The 18,195-nt window shown below is 53.8% G+C and overlaps 1 protein-coding gene across 3 annotated transcripts in view; it reads right to left on the reverse strand.

The window, feature by feature from the left end:
• Positions 1–802: 802 nt before the first annotated feature.
• The window catches only part of SMAD6 (SMAD family member 6), a 73,103-nt gene continuing 55,710 nt past the window's right edge, over positions 803–18,195 (reverse strand). For all 3 annotated transcript variants that reach the window (XM_061180156.1, XM_061180155.1, XM_061180154.1), the window contains one exon: positions 803–1,468. In XM_061180156.1, the coding sequence (XP_061036139.1) occupies positions 927–1,468 (542 nt within the window). In that variant the 3' untranslated portion in view covers positions 803–926. The remainder of the gene's footprint in view (positions 1,469–18,195) is intronic.

Here is an 18,195-nt window from a genome sequence, read left to right on the forward strand (position 1 = left end):
GAGTTTCACCCTGGGGCTCAGGTGGCTTCTGTGAGGTGCTAGGTGGGTTCAAGACCCACCATCTCAGTCTTTCTTCCACAGGCCATTTCCCCAAAGTGGTGAGAATTAATGTTTTCTAGCTTGCAGACAGCTCAGAGATGAGAGGCATGGACCCAAGTCTTCCCCATCAGGCTGAGAGTTCCTCTAGGCCAGAGCATGAGCCTCCCCCACAGACTGGAAGAGCTTACCTAGGATGGATGGCCCATGTACTCTCCCTCCTCCCCCTGAATCCTGTGGACACACTACAGCCATGGGTGGGAAGGAACAACAGAACCTTCTCTGGCCTTAAGAGCAAATATATGTCCTTCCTCCCTTTTCAATGTAATTCCCTCTACTCTAACCGGTAAAACATTGAAATCAAGTTTCGGGATGCCTGATGGGTCAGAAACCCACAGAAGCCCTGCATGTTCCTCTTTGTTAAAAAGAAGACAGTTTAAAAAAAAAAAAAAAAAACTATAATGCGAATACTTTATTATCAACGAGTGACTGCTATTAGCTTTTTGTCTGGGCATTAATATTTCAAAAACCATACACCAAACCCAGGCTCTTCCACCTAGCTCTGCTGTATCATTTTCTTTAAAAAAAACAAACAACAACAACAACAACAAAAAACCATAAAGAAGAGGAAGGAGGAGAAGAAAGAAAATATATCTGTATTATAAGCCAAAGTGCGTCTTTCTTGTTTTGTCCATATACACACATTGCACCATACATAAATAATTACATTGTAAAAATGACTCCATAATTACAAGTATAATATATATTTCCATATAATATATAAAACTTTATATTAAATCTAGGTAGATGATATCTGGGGGGGAGGGGTCGTCCGTGGGGGCTGTGTCTCTGGGCACGGGGCCCCCGTTGGCGGGGCGGGTGGCGGGCCGCTATCTGTGGTTGTTGAGGAGGATCTCAAGCCAGCAGGGGCAGGAGGTGATGAACTGCCGGGAGTAGCAGGGACCCCAGCCCTTGGCGAAGCTGATGCGGACGCTGTTGGGGTCGTAGGGGCCGTCGGCGGCGTCGGGCTCGGGCCCGTGCTGGAGCAGGCCGGAGCGCTCGAAGTCAAACACCTTGATGGAGTAGCCGGGGGGCACCTTGCGGACCACCAGGGCGCGGCCGCCGGGCGCGTCCAGCGTGGGGGAGTTGACGAAGATGGGGTGCTCGCCGCGGTTGTAGGCCCACACGCCGTCCGGCTCCTTGCTGAGCAGGATGCCGAAGCCGATCTTGCTGCGCGTGCGCCGCACCGACTCGCTGCGCTGCTCCAGGTTGAGCTGGCCCAGGCAGAAGCCGCTGCCCTGAGGTAGGTCGTAGAAGATGCTGACGGCCTGGTCATACACCGCGTAGAGGCGGCCCACCCGTGTCCGGTGCTCCCAGTAGGCCACGCTGCACCAGTGGCTCGGCTTGGTGGCATCCGGAGACATGCTGGCGTCTGCGGGGCAAGCACAGGACACGCGGGTGTTATTCCAGGGCAGCGGAAGTGGCACTGCCGCCTGGCCGGTGGGGTTTGAGGGGGGGGTCTCTGGCGCCCAACAGACATGGGGAGCACTACTGTGGGCCAGGCCGTCCTCAGATTTAACCCACAGCAGGACCTCACCGTCCACCCCACCCCCAGACACACACGAAGGCAAGGCACCTACTGTGCCAGGTGCCCGTGGGTACCCAAACACGAACCACACCCGGCTCCTGCCTATAGAATTTTACAAGCCAGCAGGAGAGGGACACACACCCACACACCCAAGGGAGGGACTGAATGGCAAACACCTACATTGTTCCGGGTGCTGTGCTCTGCACTCCTCACTCCGCACGTGACTCACTGGGTCCTCCCATAACTGTGAGGAGGCCACCTTCTCATTTTACAGATGAGCATCCGAGACTTGGCAGCCACCAGCAGCCTGCCCAAGGCCACTCAGCCGGCGAGTGGCACCACCGGGATTTGAACCCGGTCAGTCCAAGCCTCAACCTGAACAGAGCGGGGTGAAGCTATCAGAGGGCATAAACCGCCCCTCAGAGGGGACTCAGGCATAGGAAGGCGTGGTGCGGTGGGCAATGTGGCCCCCAGGATCTCTTCCGGCCCAGAATCGGAATCGCGGCTGCCCGACGGCTCCCAGCCTCAGCCTGGAGCGTCACGCAGGGTCTCCCAGTAACCCCCACCCCCGGCCCCTCAAGTTGGCTCTCTGAGCAGGAAGTGCAGCTTTTCACCAGAACTGTAGCCGCCTCTGTGAGACGGAGAAGCAGAGGGTCTCTAAGTGCAAAAGGGAATCGCTCCTCAAGGGCTCCAGTTTGCCAGCGGCTCCTCTCCGGGCCTCAGTTTCCCCATAGACGGCAAAGGGGTGGCCTGGATGATGGCTGGGATCCCTCCTCACTCCAGCTTGGGGCATCTCTACATGTCCGCATGAATTTAACAATTTTCTGAGACCAGGCCTAATACCAGGTATAGGAAAGGGACCCATCTTGAAGGGCAGCCCCCTCCTCACTGCTCTCGGGTGTGGCCGGCTTCTCAGATGCTGAAGCGTTTTGACATCTGGTCTCTCCTTTGAGCTCAGGGCTCTGACAAGCAGGTGGGCACCCGTGACTGCCCGGTGGGGTTATGTGTTTCCACACAGGCCCCTGGCTGGGGCTTTTGCAGAGGAAGAAGGTCTGCTGGAGGCCTGATGAGGACACACTGAGGCCCTTTATGGCTCGGCTTCTCCAAAAGAAACAGATCAAAGTCCAATCAAACCTGAGGGACAAAGCACTGCCAACAACTTCATTCAGGAGCCTGGGTGAGGTCAGCTCTGTCTGCCTTCAGCCCAGCCCCGCCTAGAAGCCCCAGAGCAGCCGGGTGACAGGGCTCCTGACATTCTCTTATGTACTGGGAGGCCCACCTAGCAGGAAAATGTCCACCTGAGGGGCCTCCTGTGGGCTGCCTGCTCTGCTGTGGCCTGGAGCTGGGCACAGTCCCAAAGGGCATGCCCCTTGCCCTCTGCCTGGCATTAAGAACCCAGCCACAGGTCCCCAGGCCAGCCCCTGAGGACATATCATTTTGTCTCACAGTCCCCATCCAGGCCCCTCGTGGTTCTAGCTGATGGGCGGGATGGGGGAAAGAGGCCCTGCTCCCTGCCCTCAGCTGACTTGCCCCTTAGCCAGTGGGCAGAGAAACAGCTCTAGCCCGTGGTAGGTGACACAGCTGTGGGCACTAGGCCAGCCCCAGCAGGTGGACAGCTAGGAACACCCCAAGCCATTGCCCCTTTCTCCATCCATCCATCCATCGATCCAGCCATCCATCCATCCAGCACTGGTCTGAGAGTTTCCAAGAGCCAGGAGAGCAGCACCATCCCAGCCTGGCCGTGAAACTCCAACACCAACCTTCTCACTGAGCAACAAGAACTCCATTAGTGCACTAGGCACAGAGAGGCGGGGAAGCACAGAAGCTATGCCTGGAGAATGTCGGGTGACAAGACAGACAACAGGCATCCCTGAGTGCCTTCCACGAGCCAGGCGCCTTCTTCACAACGGCCTTGGTTGCACCTGTTATCACCCCAGTTCACAGGTGTGGTAACTGAGGCACAGGGAGGTGTCATAACCGGTCAAGGGCACACACCAGTGAGTGCTGGAACCAGCATCAGTGCCAGGCCACACTCCTGAGGGGAGCTCTTCTCCATACTCCGGGCAGACACCCCCAAAAACCCATGCACCAAGCAAATGCCCCCCTTCTCGAAACCTCACCCCGTCTGTAACCATGACTGCTCTCGTGGTCTGTGAGTCCTAGAGGTGCTCACCCACAAGCCGGTGAGTCACTGCCCGACCCAGAAACGAAAGGTCTTCATTCCCTGAAGACTCACCCAGTCCCACTGAGTGAGGGAGTACTGCCATCCCCTCTACAGATAAGCTCAGAGAGGGCCACCCTAGTCATAAAGTGGCAGCTCTGCCCCAGGAGGGAGCCACTCTGTTGCAAAAGGCAAAGAAGTAGTTTAATAGTCAGGGAGTGGGGGTAATGGGATTGAGGGGGTGGGGTAATTGCTCCTAAAAGGCTTTCCATTCAAGGCCAAGTGGGCCTTCCTGTCCCGCTCCTCTCAGTACCTCCCACCCCAGCTGAGCCAAATGCGCCCTCACCCTCTACCCCCATCTCATCAACACCTGTGTCCCTGGCCTTGCCCCAGTCAGTGCTCCTCGCAGGGGGATGGGACCCTGTGAGTGGGGATGAACCCCAGCCCCTCACCACCCATCCCGCCCCGGAGCTGCCCTAGGGCCCAGCTTGTCCCATCCGTGGCGCTCAGGGACACTGCCTGGGCCAGGCCTCACTTTCCGCGGCCTCTTTGCTTGAGCAGACCGGGTAACAACTCATGAGGCCTGGGCTCCAGGTCTTCCAAATTCCAGGGGATGGACTGCCGCCTCTGAGAAGCCCTCTCTGACCTCTCCCTCCTGTGCGCCTAGAGCCTTAAATGCAGTCCCTCCCTTGGCCTGAGGAGGTGTCTGTGCCCCTGCCTGGCCTCAACTCTCAAGGAGGAAGGGGTGGGTCTTAGTCCTTTCTGCATCTGTCCCAAGTCTGCATGTATCCCCAGGGTGCTCTTGGAACACCTGCAAGGGAAGAAGGAAGGAAATAAAACAGATCCCAAGTGTTGGCACACTGCCCTCACCCCTACCCCCCCCCGAATCCTGCCCAGCAGGTGGGGCCAATGCCCTCAGGCCCAAGGGGGTGCTAGGCAAGGACTAGAGTCTCAGGTCTGATCCTGAGAGAGCAGGCCGGCAGGTGAGCCCATCACCATGCTTGGGGCCTCCCCGTCCCCACCTAGCTCTTAGGGTCTCTGGGCTCCAGAGCTTCCCCCCCAACATCATCTCATCCAGGGAGCCCCGATGCTTTGGGCTTTCACAAACCAATACACTGTTTAATGGAGGAGTTGGGAATGTCATAAGGTTACCACGGTTTTATTTTGTCACATACAGACTTATTAAAAACCCCAAGACCATCTACTATCACTAGCACAAAAGAAAGTAATTTGATACTCACAAAATAGGTAGGACCTAAATCAGAAAATTTTAAATTAATACATCTAGATTATAAGAAATTTTCTTATTTCTTTCACCATGGGCCAATGAAAACTTAGTCCTGAGGCTGGCCTGTGGGAACCATCAATTGAGTCCAATGTCCTTGTGCCTCCAAGATGGCACCTCTGGGGATACCGGGTGACTTGCCCAAGGACACACAGCAGTGGGTGGCAGAAGTGGGACCAGAACTAGAGACCCCAGATTCTAACCTAATGCTTGTCACATGATCCAAAAGGTTTCCTAGTGAGACAGACCTAAGCTCTCACCACTGACTGGATATGTGGCCATGAACAAGCCACTGAATGTCCCCAAGCCTCAGTCTCCCCATTTGTAAAACGGACTTATTCATAACTGAGCGCCTCATTTACACAGTCCATCTTTGGATTTTCTGGCAACTCTGGAAGCAGATCAATTGGGAGCAGAAAGACGCAGCTGTCTGTTTATCCGTCCCAGCGCTGGCCTAACCCTTCCAAGGCCAGGGCTCCTTAGGGGTGTCGCGGGTCACGACCCAGGGTCACCAGCACGGGAAGTTACAACAGGACAATGGACGGCAATGCCCTTTGCAAACGGTAAAGCACTTTACAAATGTTAAGGTTTAGCTCCCAGCCCGGTACCTGAGATGCAAAGAGATGCTCAGTAAGCGAAGGAATGAAGGGTGAAGCAATGAATAACTGAACGTGGGGGACACAGATGAGTGCTCCTGGAGTTCTATTTACACACACACACACACAAACACACACGTGTATTCAGATCTCATGCTGTGTGTTCAGAACAAGCTGACCCGTCCTCTGTGAGAAGGCAGGCACCCCCAAACGCAGGGTCACCTCCCCACTCCTCACAGACGCAGAGCCCCACCTGACCCACCACACCTCTCGTCTGCGGCCTGGGCTGCCACTCAGACCGCGAGGGGACAGTCTCTTGCAGAAGATCTTTTGCTTCTCGTGGCTCCAGGGCTGTGGTCTCGCCATCAGCCTAATTAGGAACCAGCTCCTTAATTGCAAATAAATACCGCGGAGTCAGACCCGAGTGAACAACATCAAAGATGACCGCGCTCTGACCGAAACTCCTGCTCGCTACCCCCTGCTCAAGGCCTGGCCTAGTTCCCAGCCAGACTCTGGGTCCCAGCTGGAAGGGTTCCAGGGGGAGGGGGAGAGGCGAGGCGCGGTCTGGCGCGATGTCTGGGGCAGATCTGGTGGAGCGGCACCAGGCCGGGGGTCAGGAGGCCTGCAGCCCGGTGTCCAGCCTCCTGGCCCTGATCAGGCAGGCCATCTCCCTTCTCCTGGCCTCAGTCTTCCTTTCTGAACAATGAGCTCTACATTTCTGTGATTTCATGCATGTTCACAGCAGCTCTACTCGTAATCACCCAAACTTGGAGAGCAGCTCAGATGTCCATCAACAGGAGGATGGATGTTATGGACTAAATGTTTGCATGTGCCCCCCTGCCCCAAATTCATGTTGGAAATCTTAACCCCCAATGTGACAGCATTAGAAGGTAGGGTCTTTGGGAAGTGATTAGGTCATGAACGGGATTAGTGCCCTTTAAATGAGACCCCAGAGAGCTCCCTCATTCCACCGTGTGAGGACATAGCAAGAATACAGCCATTTAGGAACCAGGAAATGGCTCTCACTAGACACCAGATCTACTTGCCCCTTGATCTTGGACTTCCCAGACTCCAGAACTGTGAGAAATAAATATGCATTATTTAAGCCACCAATTTATGGTACCATTATTATAGCAGCCCAAACAGACTATGATAATGGACAGGCAAAAATAAGGCTCATCCATACAGTGGAATACGACTCACCAATAAAAATGAACAAACTACTGAAACACACCACAATGTGGGTGAATCTCAGATGCATCCGGCTGAGTGAAAGAAGCCAGACACAGAAGACGTGCTGTTTGTTTCCATTGATACGAAATTCCTGAGTAGATAAAACTAACCTACAATGACAGAAATCAGAACAGGGATTACTTCTGGGGAGTGGGGGTGAGGGAACTTTCTTGGGTGCTGGAAATGTTTGCTATCTTGATTGGTACAGTGGGAACCCGGGTGTACACATTGTCAAAAATCATAACCTATGCACTGGAGAGCTGTGCATTTCATTTTATGTATGGTGCCTTGAAAGAATTACAACGAAGATAGTGGAAATGTGCTGCTAGACCAGCCCTCTGTGGCCATCCTGGAGTGGTCCCAGCAGGGCTCCCAGGGAGCCCAAGGGACAAGCCCTGTGTTTCCAGGCTGGACAGGGGCGGCCTGGCCGCCCGGTGGCACCCACATTCCTGCCACCAGAGGGTGGTGATGCCTGCGGCGGGCAGGAGGAGACTGGCCTGACAGTAGGTCCTCTCCCCTGCACTGAAGCCGGCCCCTCCGACGGCTGGCGTTCCTTCCTCTTGGCCCCTCTGCCCAGCAAGGGTGCTTCGAGCCCAACGTGTAATTCTGTCGGGGTGCTGGGGCACCAAGGGGGCCAACTGCGTCTGGGGGAGGCGGGGAGAGCTGAAATCCCAAGAAAGCCTTTAGCTTCTTCGAATCAGCAGTTTTCTGTCAAAACAAAGGGCAGGAACGTTCCTGTGTGCTCCCCCGTGGGCCGCACGCTCCAAAAGCCTGAGTACACGCAATGCAGCTTGTTTTCCTTGTGATTCCCCCCTTCCCACTGGGCCAGACCGCCTTGGACTCACCCATCCTGGGAGGCAAACCAGAGACGTGCCCAGATTAAAGTCTCCGATCCCTTAGACTAAGGAAGCTGGATGTGGAGGCTCAGAGCATTCGCAGGAAGCTGGACCCTGAGTCCCCCGGTCTCCAGGGCCTGGCTGGGCCGCTCATGCTCCTCCGTGTTCAAAGCTTTTGCTGCTGCTTCACACCCCCTTGGGCCTTAGCAGCCTCCCTGCCTCTCCTGGGGCTGGCCCAGCCACACCTCAATGAGCGATGAAACATGGGCAGACCCCATCGAGAGCTGGGAAGGGAGACTCAAAGACTCAGAGAAGTTAAGTGACTTGCCCAGGGTCACCCTGCAAGTTGGTGGCAGAGCCAGAGAGGAGCCTAGGGCTGGCTTTTCCAAACCCCTTTGCACAGGGCCCCACTGGGGCCTCCTAACCCTCCTGGAAAACTCCTTTCTTCTGTCCCATGTCATGCCTATGGCTTTAAGTTCCCATCCAACCAGCAGCTTTTTCATCTGAGGCTCCCAGGCCTGGGAGTAATTACGTGGCCCTGCATCTGGTTAACCTAACACCCCTTTAAAAGCCTTGTTTGCCCATTAGATAAGTAGTTTTTGTTATCAAACTAAAGAGGGAAAAAGAAGTTTCCACTTAACCTTCCTTTGTCATTTTAAGCTACAGAAATGGCTTCAGGTTTTGCAACAAGTCCAGAGATACAGCATTAATTAGAAGCTCTTTTTTTTTTTTTTTTTCCTTTGTTAAGGGAGGGGGAGACCAGTCCTTTATCCACTGGGATCCGGCAGTAAAAGCAGAGAAGGAATGTGCACAGGGCCATGTTAATGGTCAACAGCTTAGAACAAGCCTCTCCGCTGAACGCTTTCCAAAAGCAGGGCCCAGCTGACAGGAGTTTCCTCTTATTCGCTCCCACCCGCCCCTCCCCACCCCCACCTCAGCTCCAGCACCTTTAGCCCCTGGAGGAAGCCAGGCTTCCAAGAGGAAGTTCCTAATCGGTCATTACATCACGGGCGGTCTAGCCACCGCCACTGCCTGCACGGGGTCCACCTTGGGGGCTCTTTCAGCCGCTGGTCTCTGGGGCCAAGGACTGTGCTTTGCCACCACTTTCCAGAGAGTCGACCAGCCGCTCTGCTGTGTGTGTGTGTGTGTGTGTGTGTGTGCGCGTGTTGTGTGTGGTGCAAAAGGAGAATGACAGCAAGGGGAGGAGGGAGGCCAGGAAATGCGTGATCCATGTGGCCAAAATTCATGATTCTGCAGATGCAAAAACTGAGGCCCAAAGAGGGAAGGGAACTTGCCAAGGTTACAGGGAAAATTCGCAATACAGTGGCTAGGACCAGTTGGGTGTCTCCTGCACAGGGCCCGGAAGCCAAGCTGCCTGCATGTGAATCTCAGCTCTGCCACTCACTAGTGGTGAAATCTTGGGTAAGTGACTTCACCCCCTGGGCCTCAGTTTCCTAATCTGTAAAATGGGGATGCAATCAGAGGTTACTGCCTCGGGCTGCTGGGATTAATTTCAAGTGCATTGAATCATTATTCAATGAGTGCTGGTTCAAAATAAGCACTCCATAAGTAACAGCTATTATTTTTTACTAGTATTATTACCACCATCTTATCTCTATATGTTATTTGTATAAATTATTTAATAGATTGACTCAGCCTGTATAGTTCATAAGGATATTCATATTAGGTAATAATAATACCTGCAATGTGCCAATGGAATTGAGAATCAAGGGGAAATAGAGGAGGAGTACTAGTAGTAGTAGTAATAATAACAGTAAAATAAGCCAGCCAGTAGTAGTAGTAGTAATAATAGTAACGATGATGATTTACCAGCCAACATGTAATGAACCTTTACCAAATGCCAAGCAGAGTATGAAGCACTTTAAATGCAGTATCTCAACATACTGTTAATCCTCTCAGTAATTCCCATTTTAAGATGCAGCTGAGGCCTGAATGTCAGATAGTGTGTCCACAGTCCTCAGCTAGGAAGTTGCAAAGCTGGGATTCAAGCTCACATCTATCTAGAGACAGGGGGCTTTGCATTACTCTCTCATGGTTGCAACCTATGGGCTGCAAACCTCCAGAGGCCTGCCGGGTAACGGCACAGGGGCTGTGCTATAATTACCCACCCGTGTCCACTCCAAGCTGGCACGTGGAGACTCTATAAAGACTGGATGTTAAAAGTGGCCCTTGGATGTGGCAATGTGGGGACCCCACCACACGCTGCCCACCTTCTGCGAAGACTGGGGTTTTTCAGAAACCATGCCAGGTAACAGCTACCTATGGTCCCCTATGCAGCCCTGCAAACACATACACTTTTTTGGTTTTTAAGTGCAGTTTCTCCCATGCACTCCCACCACCCCTCCTCAACACAAGGAGCATTTTCTAAATGCACTGCAATGACGAAGGGTGACCTTGGGGAAAGGGCTGCTGACCCTGGCTGAGTAACTGGAGTGTGGGAGCTGCCGGGTGCTCTGTGCTCTGCACCGAGTCCAGGAAGCAGAATCACCTCCATTCTCAGAGGACAGAGCCCAGGGACAGAGGCCACACAGCAATGCAGCACGGGGACCCTGACCGGCGGCCTCCGAGCCCAGCTCCTCTCTGCTGTGCCCTTCGTGCTGCCTCATCTGTTCCCTCTGCTCCTTTGGGGAGTCCATGGAACCCCCGCCCTGAGGGGTTTAGAGGGATGTGAGTATAAGCATAGTCAGTGGCCGCCCAGCTGAGTCGTAACTGGCCTTCTCTAGAGAGAGGCCTGCTGGGCCCGGCAGGAAGGCCTTTCTTCTGCCCTTGGCGCCCTGACCCCAGCCTGCTCGGCCCCAGGTCTCTGGTTGAACAAAGTGGCGGCCTGGGCTGAGGTGGGTAAGGTTTCCATTCATCTATCTTGTGCAGTAGTCAAACAGATCCTGAAAAGACGAACTCCTCTTGCAACCCTGACATAAAACAAGCTTTCACCTGGGCCCTAATACACACAGGACTGCTCAGAGTCTCCTCCACAGGTAGTTTCCCTGGCACCTACCAGGACCTATGACTTCTATCAGCGTCCTTCTCGCCCTGCCTCCCTGGCAAGATTGTTCCAGGTTCCCCGGGCCCAGTGGGCAGTGGCTTTTCTCCCCAGACCTCGGTGCTCTGTGGTCCAAGCTCCCTTCTTAAAAACACTCTGCAGGCAGCTTCAGCTTCTGAGGGGCACACTGAGGCCGCCATCAGATCACTCTCCATCAGAGCTGAGCACTCAGACTCTACCCCAGAAACACTGGTGTGCCGGCCTGGCCTGGCCCGATGCTCCTAAAGGAAAGCCCAACACCCTAAGCCAGAAAAGACAAGGCCCCAAGGAGGCAGGGCAGGGGAACCACTCAGACTTCTAACAGGGAACCAAGTCCGGGTGGGAGAATTCTGGTTCCCTGTGCCCTGGAGGGAAGGACGGTGAAAAGCATCTGTCTGCGAGGGGAGGGGAGAGCCGGCGATAAGCAGCTCATAAAATCAGCCCCACATTTTCCAGAAGGAACCAGTTTCTGCAGCAAAAGCCTCTGAACTTTGCTCCCATTCCAGGTCTTCTTTTGTTTTATCACAAAGTCAGACTCTGAGTGTGTTTGTTTGTTTTCTTAGCCAGAGACCCCCTGGGATGGGAAAGCCTGGCTTTTCATATTGCCCCTGGAAAGATTCTAAAAACACACTGTGCACGATAATGAAGCTGGGTACCTCAGTCCCCAGGAAAGAGAATGCGGTTGTGAGAAGGGAAGGGGCCCCCCAATCCTCCCTGGCTGCAGGTCTGCCCTGCCGATGGCCGAACTCCTGAATTCACACAAGAACCAGGCCCCTGGCTGCTCTTCCGGGTTCCTGTCTTGGCGGAGTGTGGGTTTTCACACCTTAGGCTTCAAGTGCCAAAGTTCACTGACTCAGCCCAACCTTGACTTCCCTGTTGAAGAAAATCGGCCCTTTGGGGGTTCAGATGGGGACAGCCTGGGCATGTGTCAGAGGTGCGTTGGGGGCCGCAATCTGTGGCAGTTGGCGATGTACTTCAAGGAAGCCCATTTGGGGGTACTTTCCTGCCCTGCAGGCTACTAGAGCTGGGGGAATTCAGGACACCTCCATTTCTCTTCTATTTCCCAAATACAATTTGAGTTTTATTGGCAAACCTCCTGCCTTAAACTTCTACTTGGACCCAATGTAAAGCCATAAAAGCAAAGTACCTTAAAACTGCCCTCAATCAGCCTGTCTCAGCAGCTCTGCGGGGCAGGAACCTGCCCTGGTGCAGAAACATCCCAGGGGGTAATCAGGGGGTAATCCCTGCTACTGGGATCCTTTAGTTCCAGGTGCTTTGAACACCCCACTCTGTGTGTACTTTGTCCATCCCACTCTCTCTTGATCTGGAAGATTCCCTGAGACCACAGGCAGCAGAGAGGTGAACTAGTGCAGATCTTAACAGCTGGGTTACTGTGGGCAGGTGACCACGTCTCTGAGGGCCAGGACCAGCTACAGAATTTGGGGGGCCCAGTGCAAAGTGAAAATGCAGGGCTCCTTGTTCAAAAAGTATTCAGAATTTCAGTGGTGAAAGCATAGCCTTAAACTGAACTGAGGCCCCTTCTGAGCACGGGCCCTGAGTGGGGCACACCCTGGACACCCATGAAGCCAGCATAATAACTCACTCAAAGGGGTCAAGGGCAGGGGGCAGGTTCATGACGGGCCTAACAACGGTAACTGGCACTTGATGAACATGAGTTTCCTCCTCCCTTCCCCCAAGTTTGTCAGACTCTTACTCAACCATCAAGACCCCAATGTCACCTCCTTTGAAAAGCCTTACTCAGTCCCTGGGTCTGAACTGCACGGCCCCTCCTCCATGACACTCTTTGATGCCATCATCAGGAGGGCGTGTGTCTCCATCGCACCCACCTGCAAGCTGGCTGGCCTGGCATGAGGCGTCACTCATCTCTGCCCCTCCTCCCCTGAGACCTGGCACCCTGCCACCGGACCAGGGCACTGTCAACAATGGGCGCTGAATGGAATTTCACATCCAAGAGCTGGGAGGGCACTTGGGAAATCATCGGGTTTTCCCCAGGTCTGAAAAAAATGCAGCAGCTGTACCGTTCCCATTGTACAGATGACACCACTGAGGCTCAGAAGCCAGGACACTGAGTGGGGGAGGGAGAAGCAGCATCCCTACTTGCTGATCCTCACGATGCAGCCCCACCAATGGAATGCCAGATGAGCTCGCTATGTGCCACACTTGTTTCAGTGGCTCAAAAAAAAAATCGCCTAAAGCCTACAGTTGTCTGGCAATGGGGGTGGATTTAATTTCTCAGACTTGCTAAGTCTATGAGGGTGAATGGAACAGGGAGCATAGCTGTCAATGGAAGAGCCAAAGAATAGGATGGGGAGCTGGTTTTCTTATTTGCAAAGTTCTCAAAAATAAGCCTCATCTAACACCAGCCTGGTGTTGTTTACCAACGAGCCAGTATCACGTGCCCTTTGCAAGTCAAATACACCTGCCTTATTTACATTAAAGATGCACTTTGGGATAAACACCCCCAAATTAAAGTCCCCGGGTGGGGGCGTTCAAATTAAATCCTTGCATTAAATCCTTCCCTTAAAAATATCCTTTTGTAACACAAAGGTACATGATCCACACCTCTTTAGTGAACACAGGGTCCTACATACTGGATTTTCTTAAAGTGAGGGTTGCCTGGATCACATACATTTCTGGAACAAACAAGAGTGCTTTATAATAAGCAAAAAGCTAATATTGACTGGAGAGACCATTAAGCCCCAATTAGATACTAATACCTGCTGTAAAGAGCACAGTAACATGAGCTTTAAAGGTTCCCTGCAAAAATGTTGCAAGATGACCTAGGGCTTGGCAGAAGCTCACCCCTGCAAGCCGGCCTCCTGTCTGTGGTTGTGCTACTGCGTAAAACTGAAGCAGCTGAAGCTGCTCGGCACCATCCGTGCCCAAGCTCCAAGCTGCCTGGAAAGGGATGGCTTGTTTGATATGGGGCTAGAGGTGCAGAGAAGGGAGCGCGCCAGGCGGTCCATCCATCACATCAGGCCAGCGGGTGGACACAGCCCCACAGCCTTGCGCCCCATGCCTCAGCCCCAAGTCCAGGACCCGTTTCCAAAGCAGAAGGAGGCCAAGCTTGGTTCTCACAGCCCCTGTAGCCCAAGCCAAGAAGGTGGCTCTACCCCCATTGATAGTGATGGTGGAATACTGTTTCTAAATGTGGAGGGCTTTCCAATTCTCCAAGCCCATTCAAGCCCATTTTAGGTTATGGAATATAAAGCTCAGACAGGTTGGGTGACTGCCCACAGGGGGTTAACGAGGAAGGAGGACCAGGGCTCATCCACGTCTTCGGAGGCCAAAGGTGCTCCTTCCACTGTCCGCGCGGCGCCCCACCCCCGCTCACCCCCGGCCAAGCATCTTGGGAAAATGAGTCACCAGCTCAGTAACAGTTTCTCAGAGTAATTCTTTAGTCTGTGTCCAGGTACGCATGGGCACACGCTGCACGACTCAAGTCAATGCAGCAATAATGTGAGCGCAACTGTCACAACTGTCAACTGTGCTTCTGTTTGGTCTCCTATTCCCAAGGCTAACTTTTCAGCCAAGAGGGGCACAAGGCTTGTTTGCCATGATCCAATTCATAATCCTTAATTGTCTTCTAGGAAAGACAAGGGGACCAGGGAGACCTATGGGCAGAACCCAACCGATGGCAATGTCCAAGTGCCTTCTAGGACTGCCGGCCCCTCCTGAGGGCTGTTTGCAGCCACAGGGACCTGTGTGATAAGGGGAGGAAGGAGTGCCTTTCCTGAATCATGGGGAAGTCTGAAGGGGCTCTTGGGGAAGGGAACTGAATAATCGTGTCTACCTTAGCAAGCAGCACACACCTGGCACGCATGGGATCAGCAAACATTAGCAGAGCTTTGCTAAGTAATGATCCTGCCATCGCTGGGTCGCTACTGAGGCGTCTCCCGTCAGCCTATGGGAATACGGCTGCTATTGGCCACTGTCCGTCCACATACCCCGTCTCATTTAACCCTGAGAACAATCCTAGGAGGTGGGTAGAATCTTACAGAGGAGGAAATGGAGGTTAAGTCCCCTGCCCAAGGTCACAAAGCCAATTAGCTAGAATTTGAACCCAGGGGAGCCAGACTCCACACCCACTCTTCCTTCCATCCCTCCCTGCAGAGTGTGACCCAAGGGGCACTCAATTTCTAGCCTATACTAGTTCCACCAGATAGTGCAGTCTCTCTCCCGGCCATCTCCTCCACTTGAGACCTGTACCTCCTCCGCCGTGGCTGGTGCCTGCCCCGCTGCGCCCCACCCCCGGCCCCCCGCACCTCTACTGCCTCCCTTCCCCGTGGGCACAAATGGCCCTGCAGGCCACCAGCGTCTGCTTTCCTGGAGCACATGCCCAAGTTGGGCCCACTAAGGAGGGCCTGAAGTAATTCAGCCCATAAATCATGGCCATTGTGAATTTCCCTTTTCGCCACAGGCCAAGTCAAACTCCTCCTTCCCCCACTGTAGTTAACCACTCTTGGTTCACTGTATCTCTCGTGGCTGGCTCTGCCTGGCCGGGGGCCAGCACTCAATTATTAATTAATCTGGGAGGCGCAGGTTGCATTCTTGGCCACCTAACCACTTCCTCCTCGGTCAGGAACTCACAGGCCAGGCCCTTTTAGTTACATCAAGCGTCTCACAACATCCCAGCCCTATCTTGTGGCCGTAGCTGCCAAGAAAGGACGCTTAAAACCGGAGTTAAAAATAACAGCAGAAAACCCAAACACACAGAAGTCCCCTTTCCCAACTCCATCCCACAGCGCCAGCCCTACCTGTGTGCAAAAGCAAAGCGTGCCTCAGTTGCTCAGGTGTGAAATGGGACCACATCCCCTCCCATAACACGCCAGCCGCTGCGTGTGTGTGTGTGTGTGTGTGTGTGTGTGTGTGTAGGAAGGGGGTAGCTGGGGAGCCCTCCCCTCTGAGAATTCTCACTAGCCAGAAAGAGAGACACCAAGACTTAAAACGAAGCTAAGAGGCAATCCAGAGGCCGGGCAGGGGAAGGTGCTGCCGCTGACTTCACCTGCTCGCTTTATCCTCACTGGATGAAGAAAACTGTTAGGCAGCTGGGTGAGCAGAGGGCAGGAGAGGCTACAGCCGAGTTCAGGTTTATTCAAGTGGTTCAGGCGACTTTGGGCGTGAGGAAGAGGATGGAAGTGTGAGCCTCTCTTTGTCTGGGTCAAGTCTTTGGGAGGTCTTTGCATGGACAAACACCCCAAGAAATGTGGGGATCAAACAGAGCAAGGTGACCAACCTTGGTGTGAAAGGTAGCCCCCCGTGACAGTGAGGCCCAATTATGAAATCAGACCACGGCTCTCCTGAGATCAGTGCCGAAGCCTTGGGCCAAGTGGGACCATGAATTCCTGATTAGAAGTAATGCTGAAGGGTTGACGCCAATGCTACTGGGATGAATGTCAAAGGTAAGCTGTAAGACCGGCGAAAGACAAAAACGATAGAGGGACACAACATATCAGGTCATAAAAAGGGATAAACATCTGTTGTTGCTGGAAATTGCTGTCAGGTATCCTTTGGTCACCTCCTCTCCTCCATCCCCCACTGACTCCATACACACCCCCCAGTATGTCAACCTCACCCGCAGTGCCCCAGTCAAGCTCCGGGGACTCAATCCCTTAGGGTGTAGTCTAGGAAAGCTCTTTGAAATCTCATGCTTTCTACTCCATGACATGTCTGCTTCCGATCAGATAAGACAAACGATTTGTCCCCCAAGCCCTCCTATAACATTGACATTCTGGGAAGGAAGGGACACTTTTGGCTTCCCTTACCCTGAGCACTGAGGCTCTTGGTTAAAGCATGCAAGATAAATTATCATGCACATACATAAAGTACCATCATTAGGACCCATAAATCCAGAGTTTGTAATAATTCCGAAAGCAGCTGGGTTGAAGTTAAAAAAAAAAGTTTTGATAAACAAATGCAAAATATAAATAAGGTTCAGGAGAACTGTTTATCCTACTAGCACTGTATAAACAACTGGCATACCAATTACAAATCGCTCTTATCTGTGCACTAAAGCAGATCTCCGAATGACCCCTAACGGGAAACATTATCCGGTTAGCATCACCGTCTATGGTATTCGAACATCAAAAAATTTGGTTTCTAGACAGTAACCTTTCCAATCAGCCACCATCCAATCGCCTGAATTGGTGAGTCCCTGAGTGGTGTGTTCCCTTTCTGTGCAACTGGAAAGGAGGCCACTTGGGCGACTGTACCTCCAGCACCCCCAGGTCCCTCAGCGACCATCCAGGAAGAAGAGGTAGCCCTTGGCTCCCGCAGGCCAACATGCCACCCAGTTATTTCCGTGCCCATCTGAAAGAAGCAGCATTTCCTAGGGCGTATGGCCAGGGGACCCAGCCAACTGGGGCGTTTCCACGTGAGAGAGGGTGGGGGGGCTCCACCCCGTGTGGAAACCCCTCAGGCGTCAACTGCAGTAGGGGAACTCGGGATGTTTACAGCCTCCTTGGTGATGTTTAATGAGCCAGGCCCCATGTTTTCTCCCTGGGAGGAAGCGCATTTCACCTCCGGGGGCGGGCTGGGGTGTCACTGATGTTTTCTGAGAAGCAGGCAAGGTGAGGGGACCGCAGATTCAGCGCAGGGAGTCTGGGATGGCAGGAAGAGGCCCGGGCAAGGCCGGGAAGCCGTCAAGCTGAGAGGGTGTGTTGGTCCTGGCCCGGGAGGACAGACTGTGAGGCCCCAGAGAGGCGGGCAGAGGGCCAAGCTGGAAATACCGGGGGCTGCTCCAGCTCGAGGAGATGGCCCTGCCAAGTCGGGGAGGCGGCACTGACAGGCGAAAGGCAGATTCCGGCCAAGCGGGTCCGCAAGGCCACTGAGTCAGGAGCAGCCGCCTGTGTCTCTGGGCACGTGGGGGCTGGAGCTGTGCCAAGGAGACCCGGAGCCGCCAGCCTCCCCGGGTGCCCCTGTCCCGGCGCTACCCCGGAGCCCGCCCGCCTGCGGAACCCAGAGGAAGGCAGAGCCCCTCCGAGTGGCACTGACCTCAGGCTCAGCCTCGAGGTTGGAAGATGGTCCTTCTCCCTGCACCTTCCATCTCCTAGTTCCAGAGCTGCCCAGCAGAGCCCCACTCCCACCCCGAGACCACCGCTCTGCGGCTCCTGCCCTCTGCGCATTCCAGACATCTTCTGGATCACCAAGACCCTGTGGTACCCACTGGGTGATGCAGCCCGCCTCCTCAGAGGTGCTCCCTAGGCTAGTAGGGGCCTCTGCTATGCCCTGTGGGGAAGACTCATCTTGTGTCTTGTGGGGCAGGGAAGCCAGGTGTGCTGGTGGACGCTTTTTCTCCCTCTCCCTACCAATTCCTTTGCAGCCCCCTCCTTGGGCTTCACATACTGCTATCAGGTAAGATCAACAAAAATATGAAGGCTGGGACCTGCCATACGCATGC

The sequence above is a fragment of the Eubalaena glacialis genome, chromosome 2 (genome assembly GCF_028564815.1).
Source record: "Eubalaena glacialis isolate mEubGla1 chromosome 2, mEubGla1.1.hap2.+ XY, whole genome shotgun sequence".
Lineage (NCBI taxonomy): Eukaryota > Metazoa > Chordata > Mammalia > Artiodactyla > Balaenidae > Eubalaena > Eubalaena glacialis.